The following is a 24,087-nucleotide window of genomic DNA, read 5'->3' as shown; positions in this document are numbered from 1 at the left end:
ACACTGTAGCAAAGTGTCAGGGACGGGGCGGATACTGTTGTGACGCGGCAATTTCCCAGCATACAGTGGGGCATCATGGCGGACACAAGGGAGAAAGCACTGCAAGACTACAGGAAAAAATTACTCGAACACAAAGAAATTGACGGGAGGTTAAAAGAATGTAATAGACTATTTTATTTTGACGTTTGTGGTGTTGCAGAAATGCATCTTGTATGTTTTGATAAGATAAATATGATTGGGTAGCCATCATCAGCTAGCTGGCCAGCTAGCTAGTGCTTTGTCATGCAGTTAGCATCCTCATAGAAATGAATGTAGTGCTAAGCTGGTTAACGCTAGTAGTGCTATCTTAGCTAAGAAGTAACGTTAACGTTAACTGTAAGTAGACTAACAATTGTAACAAAAATACTATGCCGAGCAGTAACTAACGTTAGGTTAATAACTTCTAAAATTAAGTGAACCATAGCCTTTGTAGCCATTATTTCGATACACATAACGTATGTATGTCCTATCTGTTAACGTAATTACGACATTTACGTGAAGCTAACTTTGACCAGCTAACGTTAACTTCCATTAACAGGCATATTTGTTTGACAGTGTGACCACAGCTTCCACCCTTAGCTGTAACTAACAGTTTCATTCTTGACTGAATTTTGGTGTTTGATAACAAAAAACTAGAATCAACATATTCTGACCTCCTTTGTTTTCTAGTGAGAGAACAACTGAGAGAACAAACTAAACAGTACGAGAAATCAGAAAATGACCTGAAGGCTCTGCAAAGTGTTGGTCAGGTAAGAATATTTATTGTTTGTAACTAGTTAACATTTTAGCCTCTGGTATCTCAATGAAGGGATTAATTCAAGTTGTTTCAACAATAGACTGACATTTTATTTTGTATATCAACACAATGACAGGCAGTCACTGGCATAAATTTAATTTCGGAGACAAGCCCCCTTCAATTCTATCTGGCCTATCAGGATTAACCGTGCTGTTAAAGACCAATTAAATCCTTCTTTATCGTCTAGAGGAGACACTAAGCTGGCTTTATAACTTTTCTGACAATAGTGAGAAAAGATTTCTGTAAAACAGGATATTATTGAAAACATATGTGGTATGCAATGCATATTTTTATCTGAATGTTTATCGCACGTCTTTCATCCAACCTTACATACACTTGTGGGTCTATGAGATCTACGAGATGTAGGTCAGAGTGTCTCAGTAAAGAGAAAGGAGAGGGTTCAGTGTGTGAAGACAGTGGAAAGGACCTAATTAGAAAAACAGGAGGGAGTGAATCAAATCTGCCTCTACTAACTACATCTGTGCCTCATTCCCTGCAGATTGTTGGAGAAGTGCTCAAACAGCTGACTGAGGAGAAATGTAAGTTTATTGGAACATTTACAATTGTCACAGTACAGCAGGTAGTACCATCAAAATAATTTAAACAAAATATTGCTCTGCATTCATCTGCAACACGTATCGGTGCAACGTATCTTAAAACTCATGGTTAAGATCTTATCACGGATCGGATTAGCATCAAAGAAAAGAAAAAAAACGGGGCAAACGTAACCTTTTTAGATCCCTGATCATGTTTTTTTCCCGCCGATGATCCATATTGGCAGATACAGATCCCTTTGGTGTTTGATTATAACAGCTGGTCTACAAGGCTCCAGACAATTTTAATACTAAATGTTATCCTTTTACTTTGTTAAAGTAATTTTTGATGGGGTTTTTTTCTTCGTAAAAACACACAATTCAAATAATAAGGAAATTAAATGTCAAAATAAAAGATTTTTTGATTAATATAAATCATGTCAATAGTGGTTTTAATGATGTATAATAATCTGCTTAGAACTAATGTAAACGGCTCATAATTCCCTCTCTTGTATCTATTAATGTTGTTGTGAAAACATCTTTAAAAAAAAATGCATTTATTCAAGTTTCTCACTAACACTACATTTTATAAGAGTACATGTGAACACATGATAACGTTATAATTTACATTCACCCAATACTCATTTTCACTGTAGCCGTTAGTGGTGCTGCCACCTACCTGTTCATTTTAAACACGGATTGGTTGTTTACAAAGAGATCGGCAACTTGAAAAGCATAATTATGCGAACGATTCTCAGTAAAACGTTTTTCACACTGTTATGGTTAACGTTAAACGGAGTAATTCATCCACGATTTACATGCTTGCCAAACCGTGAGGGGGGATCCTGTACGGATCATGGCTCAAGAATGGTCCCTGACACCGCTAGCAACACGCCACTCTCCTGTTTCCACTCTGTCCACACTTTTTCCTCCATTTTGGCTTCTCTCCTTCAACTGCTCTGTGGCAGGCTCATATTACGCAAGATCCACCCTCTTGAAGCTTGGCAGCCAATGGAAAATGACTAATGACAGCCTCTAACTGTGACACGTCAGACTGATTAGCTCAGACCTATAATGCCAATGTATTTTTTTTTTTATTCCAGTCATTGTCAAGGCCACCAACGGCCCCAGATATGTGGTTGGATGCCGCAGACAGGTAGGTGGTGAACACATGCCAATGTGTATTAGCTTCTCTTATTTGTGTGTTGCCAGATTTTATGGTTACATATTTGGTTGTCATTTTCAGAAGACTGATAGACATTTATGCAAACAAAATTAATACAAACTTGCCTGCAAATATTTGTGTCTGGACCCAAAGGTTCAGTAAAGCATCATGCTCAATCGCTAGTTACAAGTCATCAGTAAAGCATGATGTTCATTTAGTAAATGATGGTCCCTTTTAGAGTCAAATAGACCATAAAGCGGAGTATGCTTTGGGGCGGGGCTACCTTGTGATTGACAGGTCTCTACCAACACTATAAACAGCGTCTCCACGACAATCTGCATTCTAAATATGGTCACTTTCTGTTACTTGTTGCAAAAAATCCAAGATGGCGACAACCAAAATGCCAGACTTGAGGCTTCAAAAGACAGCATCTCTGTTTCTGCATCATAGATTTGATACTTTGTTTTTAACTGTCCATCATAATTCTGACCATGGTTGACTTAAGGTGGAACCTGGAATATAAGGTTTTATATTTGGATTTTATGTAATGGACCTACACAAAATGAATAAAATTGGTTTACGATTCTTTGATGCATCGGGATTCTCTCATGAACAATTATGACTCGATGTAGAAAACTCAATAATAGGAAATTTCAAACTCAATTCACGTTATGATCGGCTGTAACAATTCTGTGACACCGGGCTGTCCATTCCTTACAGCTGCCCCTGAATGAGCCACCGATTATGAATCATGTGTCGAAAAAGTTTGATGCATCAAGAATAATCGGCAATTGTTTTATAATCGCATCGTGAGGTGCCTAGAGATTCCCATCCCTACCAACTATCTTCAAAAGTCATATAATTAGTTAATGAAGTCCACCTGTGTACAATTTAGGGGGGGGGGGGGGCACCATTCTCTAAATCTATGTTTCTAACATTTTTTCAGCACTTAGGGCTATGCTATTGTTAGGCGATGGAGTCTTGATTCGGTAAGATCAACAGATCATTGATTCATGCCCTGACAGCTTTCAGTTGATAAATCTTCTGCAGCCTACAAACTGTAGTTTTTCTGTCAACGACCCGTTTGTTGTTTACTTAACTCGAAATGTTGCCACTTCGTGGAAGCAGGATGTTTATATTTATTTTGATATATTTTTTCCGCTTCACTTCACCAATTTTGACTGTTTAGTAAAAGTCCATGGCATAAATCCAATAAGAATCAATTTAATTTCCAGGTTGAAATTCAGTGGAAAACTCTTTCATGTACTGAGAGACATTGACTTGAAAATGAGCAGGACTGTAATGCAATCGAAGTACCTTTACTATTGTGTCTGTTTTTGGCCCATTCAGAAATTGACATATCTGCCACATATACATTTACAGACACATTGTTTTGGCCATCAGTTTTTTATAGCATTTATTTATTTTTACAAATCAAAATTGTTGATTGATGGTGTTTTTTCTGGATAGAACAAAAATAACCAAATTTGCACTAATTTTCAACCTCAGTCTTAAGAAGGTGAACACTAATCTATGGTGGCTTTCATTGCAGTTGGACAAGTCCCAGCTGAAGCCAGGCACCAGAGTGGCTTTGGACATGACCACACTCACTATAATGAGGTAGGCTGGATTTACTTACTTACTTTAACATTCAGGCTACATTGAAGACGGAACGGATGCGATCCGTTAGCGGAGCGGATATGCCGCACAGTGTATTTTTTACTTTACTGTCTACACCTCTAACCACACTGGGCTCATAGTTGTGTTAGTCATTCAGTCTGCTATTTCAATCTCTCTTGTCAGCTATTATCAAAGGACACAGGTGCAGTGTTTCCCACAGGATTTAGTTAGACTATGATGGGTGGGTGGACCAGCCACACTCTATGTAATTCATAGGAAACAATAAAAAAAATTACGTTCCTTGTAGTCAGTAAGTCATTTATTTTATATGGATATTGAAAAAGACCTTTTATGACCTTTTTCTGTATAAAAGGCCGCCGCTAGAAATGTGATGAGGACTGGCCTATTGTGACTTTTGTAGAACGGCTTTCCACGTACGCATCCCTGCTCACGCCTGCTGTAGCAGGTGGCATTGATTTATAGTGGAAGTGTTATGGCATTCAAGCTTGTCCTTTACACAGGACTAATGAACAATCAACACCAAATAATTGTTCATCACAGCAGATGTGCCAGCAGAATCCATTATACCAGTGGTGGACTGTCAGGGCCAGCAAGGCCTTCTCTGCTGGCCTCTAGAATCACAAAGTTATAGCTATTTTATAGCTGTTATAGCTATTCTATAATCATAAATACACTACATGTATTATAATTTTTTCCCCATTATCTTATTTTCTCATTGCCCAGCTACTGTCTTCCTCAGTTACTCTGCTTCCAGTGCAGCTTGTTTTAAGTAGAGCTTTTATCCAATCAGATTTCACCTCTGTGTCTCTAGGTAAGAAGAGTGTTGAGTGTTGAGCTTCATTTTTACATGAAACAAATGATAACCGTAGCTGTGGCGTCATAATCAGGTGTTTCAGCTGCAGGACAGCAGTGAAGGCCCAGGTATAAAATGCACGGCCCGCCACTGCATTATAGTCAATATGGGGTTGAAGCATCTGCTCAGTTTCCTGTCATAATTATCCTTCATGGAAGTCAGGGTTTGCTCCAGGAAATAATTAAGCTGAGGTGGTAAGCCACCCAGATCCTGACTCCTTCCTGATCAGTTCAACACACGCGCTGTGTAAAATACTGCTACTGCTCCTTTCCCTGGAGGACAATGTTTTAATTATTTATTTATTTACACGCTACAGAAAAGGGAAAGTATTGAAGTAATACTTTCTTATCTTTGTGTAGGTTACTTATTGAGCATCTGCAAGTGTTTGCGTGCCTTGCAGAAAGAATTGCAGCTTATGAACCATTTTTTTTGTGTAAATATTTGTATGTTTTTCTCGTCACACCAAAAGAATATCAAGCAGTGACTTCCAAGAATGCAAGATATAATAAACCATGCATTTTTTGCACTGTTACACTCGTAAAGCTGTAAACGTTCCACAAAATATGGAAGTAAAAGTGGCATGATGAAGAGTAAACCATATACATACACAGCTTGTGATGGGTGTGTGCTAGAGCGGCCACGGTATAGGAATTTCTCTGCAGTGATAAAGATTAGCTCAACAGCGAGATATGTGGTATTATTGCCTTTTTATTTGCAAATAATTTTATTCATCCTGATATCAGTGCTGTATAAATAAGCTTTATTGTTGGTCAATTATTAGCTATATCGTTGTTTTTAAATGAAAAAATGTGGCAGTTTTCAAACTTGCGTTAACTTATTGTTGAATGCAGAACACAGAAGGGTAATCAGGCCCAGTAGTTTTATAAGCCAAGATGCTTTGGTTGCGTCTAGTTGCTATGATACGGAATATCGGCAGAAGTAAAAACATTGGCACATGGTAGAGTACCTGCTTTGGATGAAGGGAAGGCTGACGAGTTTTTAAATTCTCAGTGTCCAGAAAAACCCCACACGCTCAGCGCCTCTTCACACTGTTGCGGTTGTAGCATAGTGTTAATACGCAGCGCTTCCATTACAAAGAATTAAAAAAAAAAGAATGTGAACATAGCCGTTGTTGACACATGTCAATAGTGCTTTTATTCTGACAGCCCTGCCGTCTGCTCATAATGTGTTTCCTGTTCTGTCCAAGGTACCTGCCCAGAGAGGTGGACCCTCTGGTCTACAACATGTCTCACGAGGACCCGGGCAGCGTCTCCTACTCTGAGATTGGAGGCTTGTCCGAACAGATCCGTGAGCTGAGAGAGGTACAACAAAGCCAGCAATTCAAATATTTTTATTATTATTATTTTTTGTTCTTTTTAAAAAATATATTATGTTACTCATATTGTGAAATGTGATGTGTGTGTTTAAGTTGAACAGAGGCTCCCATATGTGTTAGGAGTTAACAGTTGTGTGTTGATTGGAGGGATACTGTTGTAAAGGCATTAAGACAAGATGATATATTTTAATTTTAATTTCTGTCAATTGAATCCAAAACAATGCTGCTGTTATCTGGTGGCAGGTGATTGAGCTGCCTCTGACCAACCCTGAGCTCTTCCAGAGAGTGGGCATCATCCCCCCTAAAGGCTGCCTGCTCTACGGGCCTCCAGGTCAGTGGTCCAGCGAAATAACACCCGTCTTTAAGCTTGATATTCTCCGAAACACCAGAGGGTGTACAAACACAATGCACTGCGAAGAAGCAAGAAGACAACGAGCGTAACCGGCAAAAAGCCATAAACCAACCTCCACAATGCAGCAGAGGATTGTAATTAGGGCCCGAGCAACCGACAACGTCGGGCCAGCGAAGGCCCTATTGATATTGTACCCGTTTGGGTAAACGTACGCATGGTTGGAGGACTTGCCATTGATGAAAACTCACCAAATTTTGGGGACTTGTCAGGCCTGGTGAATATAGCCATCTGAAAAAGAATGCATCTTTCTGTGTTAAGAAATGGCTCTCTAGCGCCCCCTACAAGTCGGACCGGCGACGCCCCTCGGCCAGTATGTCCGATTGACTTGAAATTTGAGACGCATGTCCACTTGAGCTAGAACTACAAAAAAGCCAATCAGACCCCTAAGCTCCGCCTACTTAGATTTTCCGCCATATTGAATTTAGTGTAAAACACATTTCTGCGAACTCCTCCTACATGCTTAGGCCCATTACTACCGAATTTGCTGTGGATCATTACTGGATCTACGTCATCAAAAGTCATCAAAATCTTTTTGATATCTCTTTTCGTTTACAAGATATGTACCAATAAACTTCTTAGGGGCGTGGCTTAATATCAATACATATAACTTCTCAACCGTTTGTCCTAAAATTACCAGATTTTCAGCATATGTGCACATTGCATCCTCTAACATACCCTGAGATTGATTTTGCATTCAACAACTAGGGGGCGCTACAGTAAACCCTCGAAATTGTGCTTTTTGTCACTTTTTGCAGATTTCAGCCTTCGCACTTTAACGAACTCCTAGAGATTTTAAGCGATCAACTTCTACTTTGGTCAGGATGCTCTTAAGACCTTTGTGATTAAAAGTTATCAAAATCGAGAGTTTTCATCAAAGAACCTTGACGTGGCGCGGCGGCCATTTTGCCTCATTGTTTATGAAAAAAGAAGTTGTTATAACTCCAAGGTACATTATCCAATTCGCACAAAACTTCTTATGCATGATGCTACTTCAAGCCTAAACATACTTCAATTGAAAATATTTCAATAACTCATAGCACCGCCTACTGGCTAAAGGAAATGTCATATTTTATACTTTTATTTATTCCTCCTAGCCAGGTGACCTGATGAGTCTCAAATTTGGTAAGGATAGCCTTAAGACATTGATGATAAATCGCCATGAATATTGTGAGTTTTCGTTCCACGCTGTTGCCGTGGCGACGCATAGTTTGCCATGAAAAAGGAAGCTGATGGTTTAGTGGGTTGGGATGCTCTAAAACTCATGGGACTTTGTACATGTGTCATAGGTCATAGGAAGACAAAGTGTATATGGGTTTTTGGCTTGTCCGTTTGAAATTGCCTCTATAGCGCCCCCTACAAAATTTCAAAAGAGCAGCCCCAGCGCTACGTTTGAGCTACATGTATGAAACTTGATAGGCACATGTATCCTATGGAGACTTAAATATAAGTCTCTTGGGACCATGCTCTAAACCCTACCGGAAGTCGTCCAGTTTCATTTATGTGTCATTTTTCAATAGATTTTGGCCTATTTCTAGTCGCTATACTTTAACGAACTCCTCCTAGGGACTTCATCAGATCCACTTTAAATTGTGTCGGTACCATGTCAAGACCGTTGTGATTAAAAGTTATCAAAAGCTTTACGTTTGACGTAATCGTTTAGCCGTAGCGGGCGGCTACTTTACGTGATTCCCCATGAAAAAGCTGATGTAACTCAGCTGGACTTGTTCCAAACAGTCTCAAACTTCACATGCTTGATAACACTCATGGCCTGAGGATGTCTACAAGCTAATTTTCCCTAATACTCACAGCGCCACCTGCTGGTGAAAGGAAATCTGGATTTTGTGACAAACGGCATCAGATTTACATGACTTTTACACAACGTGGTTTACATTTGACACAGAGCTACATGATGCATGTTTGCACGCGTTCTGTAGCGCCAGGCAGCGGATACAGGAAGCATCAGACTATTTGCAAAGCATCATTTCCAGCATCAGGCGGTCCACGCGGGATTAAAAACGTCTCGCTCGCGGACGCGCCGTCCGACGCTCGAGGACGTTCTCGGACACGCAGGCCGGAGTCCCGCCGGCACCCCCGACGCGCTGCAGATTGCGAGGGCCCGTTCATCGCTGCTCGCAGCTTTAATTATTTTATATATTTATAAATAATAATTCCTATTCATGGACTACTTTTATCACCTTTTATACAAGGCCTTTAAAGAAAAAAGTATTAAATGCATTATAAAGACACAAAGGTTGAAAATCCTGTAAACAATTCGATTTGGCTGCAAAATATTTACTCAAATATAGATTTTTTTTTATTTTTTATTAAGTCCTCCTGTTTCTAAAGCTGCTAAAAACAAAATTGGCCTACTTTGTAAAATCTGACATGTTTTATAGTGTTTTTATCAGTGAATATTTGTCTGTCATGTCTGCAAAGTTCCAATCGTGTGCGCCTTGTTGTGGAATATTTCTTATGACTAGTCGGGAGAAGAAAGTGGAGGTTTTCTATCAATATAAAGTAAAACAGAGTTTTGATGAACAATCAAAGTTTGTAAAGTCAATTTATTTGCTTGCAAGCAAAGAGAACAGTCTCACAGACACATTGCAGTGATCTGGAAGAGTGCTCTGCCTAACAGTCACAATGCATGGACATTTATGCTCAGACAGCTTCCTGTTATCTGCTTAGCTAACAAGAATACACAAAGAACACAATAAAAGGCAGGTCATCCTTCGAGCCTTAGTATACTTCATTTAAGACAGTCAGGAAGATGCTTTATCTCGTGTTTGCAAATCCCTTTGTTCACAGTTTGCCTTACAATAAACAGTTTAAACTCACAGCAGATGCTTCCTTTGAAGCCACTGTGACACTGTTAAAATGACCATTGCAGAGACAGAATAGACATTTTTTACCCTCACACATCATATATGCATGCAAAGGTTTACGCCTTTACAACTTCAGATAATGCGTCAGCAAAGGAAGTCAAAAGTATTTCAAACAGAGGATCTCTGTTAATCAAGGCCTCTCTGTGTCTCTGTCTTACGAAGAAGAAAGAAACGGTGCACAATGATAACAGATAACAAGACACCTGGATACTAAACTAATTAAAGTCATCTACTGAAACTACAGTTTGGTGTCTGCACTTTTAGGACTTACATTCTTTAAACCTTCACATGAGACTGACATATTTTCCCATTACAGCCTAGATACTAAAGTTCAGAGGTGCACGACCAAGCGCAGCAACCACTGGCAGAGCCTTTGCTGTGATTGCATTATTTACTTCACCACGGCGACCATAAACTATACTTTAGAAGGCTAACAATCAGTGACTATTTGTTTCTGAGACACTAAATAAGCCCTTTGTAAACCTATTTGCATATGTATATGAATTTTATGACACAAATATCTTTTAAGTGTTGTGTAGTTTTAGATCATGCGTTTGGATCTGTATCTGGTGTTGATGACAGATTCCGTCTGTAACAGGTACTGGGAAGACTCTTCTTGCCAGAGCGGTGGCCAGTCAGCTGGACTGTAACTTCCTCAAGGTGAGTGTCAGCGCTGTGTCAGGTCGGACTGCTACACTGTAGTCAGTCAGCTGATGCTGCGTGTGTGCGCGCTACAGGTCGTGTCCAGCTCCATCGTGGACAAGTACATCGGTGAGAGCGCCAGGCTGATTAGAGAGATGTTCAACTATGCCAGAGACCACCAGCCCTGCATCATCTTTATGGATGAGATTGATGCCATCGGTGAGTAACACTGAGGATCCGGTTTAGTTTTTGTCTTTCCTAGGGCTTTAGCATTTTTCGGTTAGGGTTTGTTCTTTTAAGGGTATATGTATTTTCTCATCTACTCTGCATGAAGTTACAATCAAAGCTCTACAAATCTGCTTTTATTGTGAAGCAGCTGAATCTTGTAGGCAGCCTTTGTCGCTGATGTTAGCTCATGCTAACGCCTCGTCAAAATTGATACGAAGATGGAAAAATGGATATAAAGATACGAAACCGTTCAGTGTGTTTTTCTTCATTGAATTTGAATTCCCTCGAAGCCCAGGATCCAATCAGACCCATTACTAGAATATACAATATAACAACACGAATAAAATAGAACAAATGGAACAATATAAACACTGAATACACACTAGAAATAGGATATTGCAGTCCTATTTGCATTGAATATACATACAGTGGTTCAGATTCTTCTCTTGGGGTTTAAATACTTGAGTTAGGACCTGCCAGCCTGTGTGTTGGGAATCATCACCCAATGCTCGTCATGTTTGTGTGTTCCCTGTAGGCGGCCGTCGTTTCTCTGAGGGAACTTCTGCTGACAGAGAGATCCAGAGGACTTTGATGGAGGTAACTGAGTCACTGAAGTGATGTCTTTTCTAGAACGCCGTCCTTTAGAAAGTAACTCACAGGAATCTCTAGAGGGATCTTTCTCTGCTGCCTTTTTTATAGAGATCTTTCAGCTTCATTAAGGTGGCTTCTAATGCCTTGGAGTCAACAACTTTAACCTCAGTCATTATCTACAACAAAAGCCAAATCTACTGGAGTGTCATCCAAAGGAGCAGCAGGCAGCAGTGAAATGGGCCCTTGGGTTTCTCCCGGCTCTGCTAACTCAGAGGTCTGTGTGGGGAGGAAAACTGCTCTGCTCATGCCGTGGAGGACGGCAGGCTACGTTCCACTGTGAGACACCTCATAATCATCAGCTAGCTCGGCTGCACTTTGTTACTTATTTCACATTAATTTCCAAAGATCTCCTGCTGTACAGAAACCCTAAACTGCTCCAGTAAAATGAGCTCTTCATTTTTTCATTAATTGCTTCTCCCTGTTTCCTCCACAAAGCCAGATAAGATTCACAAAACCTTCTTCAGTAGGTTTCTGAATGCAACCGTATGGTCCCAGCACTGCTTTCTCCAATTCATGACAGCCTAAACCTCTGCAGTTGTCTAGAACTGCTCTCTGATCTGTATTAAGCTGGGGCACTTTGAAAATAGGTCTGTTTTCTTTAGGCCACTTACTTTCCAAGGTTACAGAAACATTTAAACATGCAGTGTCTGAATGCTCTGCGGAAATACTGTACGGCAACCACCAAACGCACACTGCAACAGGCCTATTACAAACTACACACACACACACCACCATCAGCAGCATGTATTTACAGTCCCACCACCTGTTAACTGATAAAGAGTCCAATCACTGATGACTCACTCAAACTAATCCCAAAACGCTATAGATCCTGCAGTCAATGCTAACACTATCATTACAGACAGTGGGCTCTAGTTAGCCAGATACAACTAGGCCACCTTTCCCAGTCTCTCACACAGTTAGTATGACCATTGAAAGATGAACAAAACCAAACTCCCTCTCCCGGATGATAGTACTGTTCAAATGAATGGTTTCAGGTCTAGAGGACTAAAAGGAACAGTGTGTACCATTTAAGGGGATTTATTGGCAGAAATGTAATCTAATATTCATAACTGTTTTTCATTAGTGTAATCACTTGTTATCTTCGAATGAGCCTTTCATATCTACATAGGGAGCAGGTCCTCTTCACAGAGTCCACCATATTGCACCTCTATGTTGCTACAGTAGCCCAAAACGGACAAACTAAACTCTAGAGAAACTTGTTCCTGTTTTTACGTTACCTAGAGGCCTCCGTAGTTGGAGAGGGAGGAGTAAGCGGAGGAGTGTTCAGTTGGATGCCTCCTCACTAGATGTCACTAAATCCTACACACTGCTCCTTCATAGTGGCAACATTCAACAGTTCAACATTTCCCCACCGAGCGTTTCCAAGTCGTATTACAATTGCTGTCGCAAAGACAACCGCATCGCTTTTCTTTTGTCCAAAGCCTAGCATCTACCAACAACACAGTTAGCAACATAGCTACCGCTAGCAGCTTGGCTACTGTCTAAACCATAATAACAATTTGAACTAGAAACCCTCCATCTTAGTGCTGGATAAAGAGAGTAAAACACCTGGCAACAAAGAGTGTGCCGTCTTGGTTCAGAGTAGGTGTCAATATTTTCTCACCATAAGTACAGACTGCACTGGTCTTTGTGCCCTGAATGGAGCCTTGCTACCTGATGGATGACAGAATTACACAGTGAGAGACGGGTTCAGAGGAAACAAGTCTAAATGCAGATGGTGTCCTTTTGCTGTTGCCATTACAATGTGCAATCAACAATTACGTCATAATACGATAAAGCGAAAACAAAATCTTGTGACTAGATGAGCTACTAACAGGCCACACGAGAGCTGCACCATGCTTTCCACCCTTAATGAAGTCCAGTTTAAAGATCTGTAAACAATATGGTGCTCTAGTCAAGAAATGGTGCCGCTGAAAGTGTAGAAATGAAACCGAGGCTCTAAGTAGTGGAAACACTGGTGAGAATTTTCTTGTAGGATCAAGGAGCAAACAAGCCGTACCCTGACGTAGTGGTGCAACGGAACATAAAACTCACAATTCGGATCGAATCATGGATCGGATCAGCACAAAAGGAAAAAAAACGGGGCAAATATAACTTTTACAGATCCCTAAACACGTTTTTTCTTTTGCCGCTGATACTAATTTCCGATTATTGATGATCCATATTGATTAGTTGACCAAGCCCCCTTAAATAATGATATCAGCTGGTCTACAAGACTACAGACTATTTTGTTTTTGCCACCGTCCCAAAAATCATTTCAACCGCTCTGAAGTCAGTGTAAACCACTAAAAACTAAGTCTCCTTTGACTTTGTTATAGTAATTATTGATTTTTTCGTCATAAAAACACCCAATTTAAATGCCAAGTCATAATTCCCTTTCTAATATCTATTTATGTTGTGAAAACATCTCCTACAAACAACTGGATTTATTCAAGTGTCTCACTAACACTACATTTTACAGATAACATGTGAACACATCATAACGTTATCATTTTATCACTATCATTTTAACGCATCGTAACTGAAGTGAACCTCCGTTCTCCTCGTGTAAATTTAAACATGGATTAGTTGTTGATAGTGTAACATTATCGAAGATAAGCGACTAGAAAACTATAAATGCTGATGTCCTGATGGCATATTTTACTGAATATTGACGGATAACGATCGTCAGTGAAACTTAATTTCACACTGTGATGATTAACGTTAAACTCTAATTATTCCACGGTTCACATGCATGCCGAACCGTGAGGGGGATCAGTACGGATGGACAGTGGTCTGTTACACCACTAGCAGGATGTGTACTGCATGACTGCATGTGGATACTGAGACAGTATATGGTGCAGCCTTAAGCCATACATGTGAGAAATGCCTTTGGTTGCTAATCAACAGGAAAAGGAAGCAGGCCTAAAAAAAATCATATCCATTAGTTCTGTTTTTACTGAAGTATGGGTAATAGTTCTGCCTGAACTTGAATCCTGAATGTGTTTGATATGATGGCATCATATAGAGCAGCAAACCACATTGTTAACCACAGTTAACAATAAGCACATTCACAATGACACAGGTGATGCAGTACAGCACAGTCCGTCTACAGTGGGACAGCTCTGGTCATCTGAGTGAATGAACTTCACTTTACTAGCATTGTATTCAAGACATTATTAACTTGTTTTAGTTGTCATAAGTGCAACCATTAAAGTCAGCACAGTGAATAGAGGATAAAACACTGGGGTGTGTCTGTCCTGTCAGCTGCTGAACCAGATGGACGGCTTTGACACGCTGCACAGAGTCAAGATGATCATGGCCACCAACAGACCTGATACTCTGGACCCGGCCCTGCTGCGTCCCGGCAGACTGGATCGTAAAATTCGTAAGATCTCTGTTCCTGTTGCTCCTTGGTGTGTCGGTTATCTGACGGCACACGCAGCCAAGCTAACGTCCTTTTCTCCTCTTCAGACATTGAACTGCCAAATGAACAGGCTCGTCTGGACATCCTCAAAATCCACTCCAGTCCCATCACCAAGCACGGAGAAATGGGTGAGTGAGCAGAACGGCTACCCGAAGGAGTCCTCGTACCGGGCACATCTGGCTTCCTTTGTCAGTTGTTCTCTCCTACTTCAACATTAGGTCACATTTGTTGGATCTGTGTCAGAGTTTTGCAGTTGTAATGCTGGTTGCTTGTAATTTCCTCATCTCGGACTCTACAGTGTTGTTGCACTTGACTCCCAAGCGGAGCATAGTGACACTTTGAGCTCGTGAATAACTGTGACGCAACACCGGTCTACTTGATGGCAGTAATGGTCCTCTAAGCTGTTTTGGCAGCCACCAATCAACACTAAATAAGCAGAAAAATCTGAGTTTCATCGGCTTCAAATCCTAAATGTTGATATATTGATGTAGTTTTAGTTTTCTTTGAGACGAACTCTGCCATGTCTCGTCTCTTCACTCCAAAAAACACGTGAACTTTCTGGTAACCTCCACTGACATGTGATCTCCTTCATGTTATCGGCTCACGACCATTTAAAAACAAACATAACCATGTTAATCACATTGGCATATTGATTATTATTAATACAAAGCGAGATGGATGTGGCGCCGTCTACCAAGTGACAGAAGGACATCGGACTCATTTTCAATCCCCTTTCTCAAATGAATGAAATGCAGTTATTGCTTTCATTTCATTGTCCTTGTCCTCTCAACACTCTTCTTCCCCAAATCTGATGTTACATGGGTTGTAGTTTCAGATCTCACTTAAGGTATACAAACCTACTGCTGGTCAGTCTTTGAAATACTTTGGGTTAGGGTTGATATTGTCTTTGACATCTCATAAACATTTAACAGAACAATACGTTGTTTTCTCTTCTGTTTGAGCACACATGGGTGACGTGATCTGAGACTTTTTCTGTCTTGAGGGGGCGGGGCTTCCACTTTGTCGTGATAAGACATTATGAGCAGTGAGAACAATATTCCTGAACAGAGAGACGATACATTTCTTGTGATGGTCTTTGGTTCGTTTCAGATTATGAAGCCATCGTGAAGCTATCAGACGGTTTCAATGGAGCTGATCTGAGAAACGTGTGCACAGAAGCAGGTTGGACATCAGTCGTTCAGTTTCCTCATTAGTTTAATTTCCTCAATCCATGTTATTCACGTGTTTATTTGTTGCAGGTTTGTTTGCCATCCGCGCTGACCGAGAGTACGTCACACAGGAGGACTTCATGAAAGCGGTGCGGAAGGTGGCGGATTCAAAGAAGCTTGAGTCCAAGCTGGACTACAAGCCTATATAAATCTGTCATAGCCCTGTTCCCATATTTTTCATTGCATTTTCATGGATTTGCTGTGTTCCTCGTTCTCGCAAGTTGCCAACAAAGTGACTTTTACTCAGTAACCCGTTTCCACTGGTTAGCGTGACCTGCATCATAGAGGCTGATCATTCTGCCATCCCACAGAACACCTGATAAAATAACTTGTACTGAAAATACACCGTTATATGGAAAGTTGTTTATCACCATTCTTTCCTCTCAACCTTAAAGTAAGTGTGATTGACATTCAGCATCTCACTGACTGCATGATCCAAAACTCATTAAAGGGACAGTTCAGCCCAATATCAAACACATTTGTCCTCTTACCTGTAGTGCTTCTTTTCACTGTAGTTAGTTGTGGTGTGAGTTGCCGAGTGTTGAGATCCCGGCCGTAGAGATGTGTGCATTCTCTCCAATGTAATGGGACCAGATGGTACTCGGCTTGTGGAGCTCTAAGCACCAAAAAACTACATTTAAAATAACTTCAGCAATGTCAGTCCAGAAATCATGGCTCAATATTATCCATAGACCTTGTTGTGAGCAGTATGTATGTGTATATATTATACATGCATACATTTTAATTATATTGCAGTTAAACAATAGGCCTACAGAGAATGCAGAGGGTGGTGCAGATAATCTCCAAATAACCATGTTAGAATGTAGGAGCCCAACACTCCGTGAGTAGCAGACCACTATGGTCCCTTGTCATGGCCTTTAAGATTCTTCTTCAGGATGATGTTTGATTGGGACTGCAGATGTCTGTACAGGCTGCATGTGTTGACAGAACAAAGTGATGACTTACCAGTACTGGAGCTAAAAATGTAAAGTCAGCCTGTGTAGTGGAGCTCTCTTGACTTTACGTAGACACAGTTGGTAACAGCCTCTGTTATGTGCTGATAGTAGTGAAAAGCAGCGGTGTTTGATGGCTGACATTTACAGTCGCACTCACCCGAGGGATACATGTCCCCCCCCCCCCCCCCCCCATTGCTTTTACAGCTGCATCGTTACCTTGTATTGAATATAAAATAACACAAATATGTACACCGTACAAATATCAAATAATGGTCAAATTACTGACAAAATCAATTCTATATTACAAGGGTTTTTGATTGGACAGTAACTTAAGAAATGTAATGTTCGCAAGAGGCAGTCATATCGGAGCGGTGGCACCATGGGGTCGTGAAGATCCTGACCATTTAACACAAAAGCTTTGAAATACACAGAATATATTCATGATCCTTCAAAAAGACAATGTCAAAGAAATCTTTAAACTTGAAATATTCCTTACAGTTCATAAGTCTCATTTAGTAAATGAGACTTTAATCGGACTCTGTAAATGACATTTACAGAGTCCGATTAAAGCTTAGACACGATTGGCTGTGGTCAATAAATACTGCACGGGTACTGGTCAGATAAATAATTTGTACACTTTTTCTACATCCTTTGCAATTATAAAAACTTCTTTTCAATTTCACAGGTTTAAGTGAGCTTAAACCTCTGCTTTCGGTTTTTGGTCACATCAAAGCGGATACATCTGTGGCTGGAGTTGACGGCCTATGAACATGATCTAGTTTATAATACACCTATCAACCAAAGCCATCAGTCATCACTTAAATTTCATGTTTCACAAGCCTTCACAGTTCAGCTGAGTTTCTGAGAATGTACTGTAACCATAGAAACACCCATTAAACATCAGCAGTGGCCAGTGCTGAGCTAGGATGCCTGTCTCTAACTTTTTGGAGAAGGTTTCTCTGCAGTTGACTTCTACATTCCAGTTCTACAAAGAACTCTGCTTCATTATGTTACATGATACGTTTTACATGGTCAGTGCTCAAATATCATATTCACTATCTGCTGTGTTCATGAAAGCAGTCACATTCATGCTGAAAACAAATGATACATGCTTATAGTATTTTAAATTAAACTAATAATGAAAGGTCAACAGCAGAGATGTGGGAAAAAGCAAGATCACTACCTCTCTATCCCAAATCCACACTCTACCAGCTGTAGGTATTCAGTGTACAGACTAAAAACACTGATGTCCTATAACAAAGGCAACAAATGTAACATTCATTGTTTGAAAGCTCCAGAAATATCTTGTTAGAGAAAAAAAAAAAACTCTGGGAATTATCGACTGAGCATTAATCGGATCATTAAGTATAAAGTAATGTATTCAGTTCCAAGAAACAGGGGACTTCTTGGATTTCACAGCATTTTTGGATAATATAATAAAGAAATGTACATGCTTCACTTAAAGGATTTGCTGTGCTTTAATACAACAAAACATGGTCTTTTGTGACTATAGTAATACTATACTATAGTAACATTTAGTTTGAGATGTACAGTCCATGAGCACCATTGTCGCTGTTCTTGTTGCTGAGACTGGTCCTGAACTGTAACCCAGTTTGCTGTGAGGGAGTTGCAGGAATCACTTTGCAATGATGCCCATCTTGCTGCATATGTTCTCTTAAATAACATTGAGCGGTTCAGTATGGACTCATTGTTCTGCAGCTGGTCCCTGTGTCAGGGTGAAGGACTCCTGGACGAAGGCCCTGCACATGGGGCAGTGCTGGAAGTGTGACACACAGCTGTCACACACACAGGCGTGTCTGCAGGGCAGCAGCACCTTGTTCACGGCTGCGTTCTGACAGACCACACAGTCTCTGCTCCGCCACGCCTCCTCGGCCACCGGACTCGGCTCCACTCTACAGGCCTCGTTGGGTTCACTGGGTTGGGATTTCTGCTCTGAGTCAGGAGGCTCAGATACCCCCCCACTGTCAGCTGACATGAAGAGAGGCTGCGAAGACATGAGGCATAAAGGTGGTGTTAGCTGTTCACAGGGACTACTGCTAAAACATAATCACGGTAATGTCATGGTGACTTCCAGGTTATCTCAGGTCAGGCCTGGAGAAGACATTTCTAACAGAAAGCCTGCTTTACAAACTAGAAGTGTGGAGTTTAAATGATGTGGCTGCTTATCAAACAGATAGTCTAATCAAAAGGGGCCGTACAGTTGTATTATGGGAAATGTAGGACCCAGTGTTTTTGAGCGTGGAGCATCACATCGGTCATGTTGTCAGTTATCACCATGATGTGTTTTGTTTTTTTAGCAGAGGAGCAAAGGGTTTCAGCCTTTTCAGCAGCGTGGACAGTTCCAGACACTTTATATGGAGGAATGGGGGATTCTTTCATTTCCAACTAACTACTGGGACTTGCACATCCCAGCAAATCTAGAGAGGGACTGTTTACACTGATATGTGTGACTCCTGGAACCCCTGACGAAGGAACACTGGGACTTTTTCCAGTTTGCCAAGTCTGTATGCAGTGAGGGAGGGACGGTCAGCGTTCGCCTTTTGTGTCGAACTGGATGGAGACAGCGCCATCACCACTCTGTGGGGCGCGATGTGTGACAACAGATAGTTTAGGGCATCCAGCCCGGCTGAAGACATCTTTGCTCTCATTGTGAGTGAGTTTATATCCACACCCAGGTAAATTAAAAGACAGAGAGCTCTTCTGGCAGTTTCTGGTGAAAATGGGCAAACTGAAGCATGTAGCCGCTTGAAATTAGCCTCGACATCCATGTAATCAAGGATAGCAGACTGTGCCACCCTGAGCTGTGCTTCTTCACTACGTCCCACTACAGATGGGATGTCTTCCTTCTAAAGGGCCGCGGCCAGCCGAGAGGCTGAAAACACACAACAGCTTCAGTGTTCCACATTGTGTCCAAAACCTGAGTCTGGAATATCACCACTAACTCGCCCTGACAGGTGGGAGGTGGTTGATAATTCTTAAGGTCAGTAACGCATGTTTAAAATGAGGAAGAGACTGGGCTTTGCCTGTTGCATTGGTGAGCCTTTGATCTGTGTTAGGGGAGCTGGAAAATGCTCAGTGGGAGCATAAGCAGACTGGCTGAGAGGAAAAAGTTTAAAAGGGCTTATGTTTTCCTGTTGCGCAGCTGGAATCAGTTCACATCCCATTACTGCCACTAACGCAACTGTTTCCGCGGCAGCAGGGCGGCCGGGTTGGACCAGGTGGGGGCCCAGCCGCTGACTCTTACAGCAATAGCGTGGAGCCACCGGAGTGGGATAACTCAGAGGTGGAGGAGGAGCCAGAGCGTGTTGAGGCACAGCAGTAGCTGGAGGGAGCTTCATCTTCGAGCAAGTGTCTTACTCTCTGGTGCTGCGGCTGAAGTGCAGCTTTGCTCCAGAAGGTGTGTTTCCTCACCTTCTTGTGCAGATGAGCAGCGGCGTTCAGTAAGAGTGTTCCAAACAGCCCACAGGGGGGATATGGGACCATCCAGCAGCTCCTGCTGATCTAAAGGGTAAAGCTGCCACCGTACAGGCCGAGGTCAGGTTCAGCACAGCCATCGCAACCTTCTTGAGGTCCCTGGCCAGCTGCGGGGAGAGAGCCCCGGCCTTAGTGGCCATGGCGAAGACAGCAGCGAGACATTGTTTGTGCTGCAGCCACCTGAGCGGCACACTGGTGCGAGCAGTCAGTGAGGGGAGCTTAGTTTGGTCCCGATGAGATGGGTGTGAAAAAAAACTTTATGAATCTTCATGGGCATGGGATAAACCCAATAGCAACAGTACTTAGAGGTGGAAGCCTATACAAAATCGAACTTTGATAGATTGTGCGGCCTGTTTATAATGTCCGACATGCATTATCATTGAACGATGGGCATGAAAGTGGGACTTTTGTTTAAAGGGGACATATCATGCTTCTTTTCAGTTTCCTGATCGAGGTAGCCCACAACAAAGTGAGTCGTCTTATTTCACAGTGTGTGGGTTGGTAGCCTCCAGGTACCAAGATGGATGTGCACAAGCACTGAAAAGAGGAGTTTTTTCACAATCTGTCCCCTTTTATTTTTTTTTGCTCACTCACTCAGTGTTTTGCTCGATAATCATATATTCAAACATAGGGTTAAGCCTAACCCTGAAGATATAAAGAATCGTCTGTTCTTGTCCTATTTGGTGGCTGATCCAAACAACACAACCACAAAACAGGACAGGAACAGACTACAACGGACAGTCAGGACTGCAGAGAACATCATTGGTGGCAGTTTGCCCTTCATTCCAGGACCGATACTCCCTCCAGAGTCAGGAAACTTCACTGCAGACCTTCAGACCATGGACCCCTCTGGGAGGCTACGATCATAAAATTTGGTCTACAAATGTTCCCAGTGCGGTTGTTTGGTCAGTGTTCTCTGAACACTGTTTTTGGAAGTCATAGTGTGGTTACCTTGATACATAACTTGTTAGTCCGGAACAATCTGCTTGAACCAAAATGTGACATACCTTTAACTCGAACATGTTCCCTTGTGAGTTGAGAAGGTACTGAAAGAGAACCCGTGCAGAAAGACTGTATTTGTCATCAGGAACATGAATAACTGTCAAACTGGCCACCTGAAAGAGGAAAGACATAATGAGTGTCTTTAAGTTTGGCTTATGGAATCACTTGAAGTCTCTCCTTTTCTTTTCTCACTAGAGAGCTTGGCTTGGTCAGAGTAGTTGTGACACTCGTGTGATGGGAACTCTCCAATTTGTGCTAAGCTGAGATGAATGAACGAGCTCTGTAGTGAAAATACAGTCTGGCCATCTGAGTCGAACAGTAAATAACCACACTTCTCAAAATGTCTGAATGTGCAATGGACTCACGATGTTGTACGTGTCTCTAGCTTCCGGCTCTGCCAGCGTCAGCACAGCCACAAGAGGGTAGCGTTCCCTTGGCAACGGCCCAAAGTCTGCGATGCCCTGGTCAGCAGGAATCTGTGTGCGGCGTTCCTCTCTGTCCTCACTGCCGATGCTGGGGGGGGCGGGGTCAAAGAGCCGTACACAGGGTAAAGCCAAAGACATATCTCCATCATCATAATAAAATCATAGCATTGGCAGCTTTCATTGAGTTCTGTACAGTAGTACTGTGTCAACATTATGAAGGGAACATCCACCCCAAAGCACTTCTATCACTAATAACTAACAGAAATTACATACTTTGATTTTCTTGGTGCATTTTGCCATTGTGTGTCTTTATGTATTGATCCCCACAGAAAAATGGCCAAATATAAATGTGACATTGTCTCAGAACATTTCCATTTACAGTGAGGAGACATCTGTGGTTCAGAGGGAGGAGCAGGTCCTCCTTTAACCATAAGGTTCACCAGCTCCTCCATATGTCAAAGTGTCCATGAGCGAGACACTGAACCCCAAGATACTCAGCGGCTGCTTTACAGCAGCTGCTGCTGATGCTTAGGGTGGGTTACATGCAATACTACATACATAAGAATGAATCACATTTACTGAATGCTTTTCTGTAAACTCAAAGATACTTTACAAGAAAAACAGAAAACAAGAATAAAAGATTTAAAAAATCTAAGATTAAATATATTAAAATCAAGTCAGAGCAAATGAGTTCAATCATATTAATGAAATAACCTTGGTACACATGTAAAGGATACTGGAAGCTGTGGCAGTGGTGGTAGCGGAGCTGCAGTGCCTCCTGCAGACATTGGGGGGTGCTGAGCGGGTGGTGCTGGTGGGCCTTCAGTGCGGCTTGCAAGGCGCTGACCTCACAGCCCCAGAAACAGCTCAGGACACAGGGCTCCAGACAGCAGGGCCTCAGGGACACACCGTCTGCAAGGAGTGTCCTCTACGGTTATGATGGCCTGGGCCAAAACACACAAGGCTACCACTCCATGCTCATACTGGATATATCGCGGCTGGCACATTCATAAGCTGCATATTTATAGTTGGACACATGCTTTGTTGGTCAAATTAATATTATCCCATGAAAGCTTCCAACTCCACAACAGACACAGAACAGGAAGGATATCTGCATAAACAGGAAACCATTTCCTCCGCTGTACTTCCTGTAGCTTGACATTATACAGATTCAGGTGGAGACATCCACAGTCTTTCCCTGTAGCACTCTGGAACAGGAGCTGTTGTCATTCTCATGTTATCCTTCACTGTATTTGTTGGCCGGAGGAAGCCTCTAACATCCCCACATTCTAAAACTCCTCATGAGGCCATCTCTTCATCTAGTGTTCTCTACGGAGGATGACTGTTCTCACCAGCGACTGATGCCGGCCCAGGATCCATCTCCAGGATGAAGGGGTTGGTCATCTGAACCATTTGCTTCTCCGGGGTTGGCAGGAGAGACTCATCAGAGCTGCGAAGGATCACTGGGACATCGAAGCCGAACCTGCAGGACAAGAGACAGAGTGGACAAAGTCATTATGTCCTGCATGGCTCTCTTAATCTCCTAACAAAGAATAAGAATAAAAAAACGAATGAAATCAAACTTCCACTCTGTCCAACAATAAATCCCAGAGCAAGACATCTCTACAACTGCTCTTTACATGATTGTGGATATTCATAAATATTTCTGTTCCTCTGACCTCATATCTATCACCCAGACTTTTACACAAGGCATATCTAACTACCATGCCTGTATTAGTTTTTACTGCACACTTCAATAAGCACTTGTGTATTTTCTTAATTTTTACTTCAGACAGTTTGAAACCGTGTGCGTGTGTCTAATAACGTTACTTTCATTTATTTGGCCGAAACGATGGGAAGAATCTACAGACACTACAGAAGTGACAGCTGTCTTCATTACATTGTGTATTATTATGTCATGCTTATATTAGAGGTAATTATGTAGTCCACGTAACAATACAACAATATACAACAGTTGCATAAATCGATCAAATCCGAGGGAAACGTGAGGGGCTAATATGTAAAAATACATATAATAAAAAAGTAAACTGTCAGAGGCTAAGCTAACATTCATTTTCATAAATATCACTTACCAGCCCAGCACCATGGCTGCGGTAACAACGAAACACAGAAAAACCACACTAATGTAGAACAATGGGGAGTACTCATACAAGGTCACAAGAAAAACCGCTGCCATGTTATATGATTTATAATCCAAACGATCACAAAAACCGGAGGTAAACACTTCCCATGACTGCGAGGACAGGGACGCCTCAGAGAGAACTACGGTGGCCTAGAGGGTAACATTATGGAATATACACAACAACTAGGCTATTTGAAATAATTTTTACGTTTACATTTGAACTGTAAGGTAA

At 41.7% G+C, this 24,087-nt stretch overlaps 2 protein-coding genes across 5 annotated transcripts; one reads left to right on the top strand and one right to left on the bottom strand.

Annotated features, from left to right (window-relative positions):
• Positions 1–18,254, top strand: psmc6 (proteasome 26S subunit, ATPase 6). 3 transcript variants are annotated; one of them, XM_076084797.1, is made up of 15 exons: positions 1–160; positions 709–788; positions 1,335–1,374; positions 2,472–2,524; positions 3,487–3,522; positions 4,086–4,153; positions 6,235–6,349; positions 6,607–6,694; positions 10,256–10,317; positions 10,395–10,518; positions 11,063–11,124; positions 14,446–14,566; positions 14,653–14,733; positions 15,716–15,787; positions 15,865–18,254. In XM_076084797.1, exons 1-15 carry the CDS (start codon positions 76–78, stop codon positions 15,981–15,983), a joined length of 1,206 nt encoding a protein of 401 aa, XP_075940912.1. In that variant the 5' UTR covers positions 1–75; the 3' UTR covers positions 15,984–18,254. The 3 variants fall into 3 exon arrangements, with proteins under 3 accessions (XP_075940912.1, XP_075940913.1, XP_075940914.1); XM_076084798.1 differs by lacking the exon at positions 3,487–3,522; XM_076084799.1 differs by lacking the exons at positions 1–160; positions 709–788; positions 1,335–1,374 and having other exon boundaries at positions 3,480–3,522.
• On the bottom strand, positions 17,069–23,985 carry cgrrf1 (cell growth regulator with ring finger domain 1). 2 transcript variants are annotated; one of them, XM_076084801.1, is made up of 7 exons: positions 23,806–23,985; positions 23,065–23,195; positions 22,450–22,624; positions 21,653–21,800; positions 21,293–21,400; positions 20,223–20,392; positions 18,660–18,795 (listed from the first exon to the last, which is right to left on the bottom strand). In XM_076084801.1, the coding sequence occupies exons 1-6, from the start codon at positions 23,907–23,909 to the stop codon at positions 20,249–20,251; spliced, it is 810 nt and encodes a 269-aa protein (XP_075940916.1). In that variant the 5' UTR covers positions 23,910–23,985; the 3' UTR covers positions 18,660–18,795; positions 20,223–20,248. The 2 variants fall into 2 exon arrangements, with proteins under 2 accessions (XP_075940915.1, XP_075940916.1); XM_076084800.1 differs by lacking the exon at positions 20,223–20,392 and having other exon boundaries at positions 17,069–18,795.
• Positions 23,986–24,087: the final 102 nt, after the last annotated feature.

Source organism: Anarhichas minor, unplaced genomic scaffold (genome assembly GCF_050575085.1).
Source record: "Anarhichas minor isolate MPS153535 unplaced genomic scaffold, ASM5057508v1 ptg000136l, whole genome shotgun sequence".
In the NCBI taxonomy this organism is placed as follows: Eukaryota; Metazoa; Chordata; class Actinopteri; order Perciformes; family Anarhichadidae; genus Anarhichas; species Anarhichas minor.
Note: the sequence above shows the minus strand (reverse complement) of the source record. Positions and strands in the feature narration are given on the sequence as shown.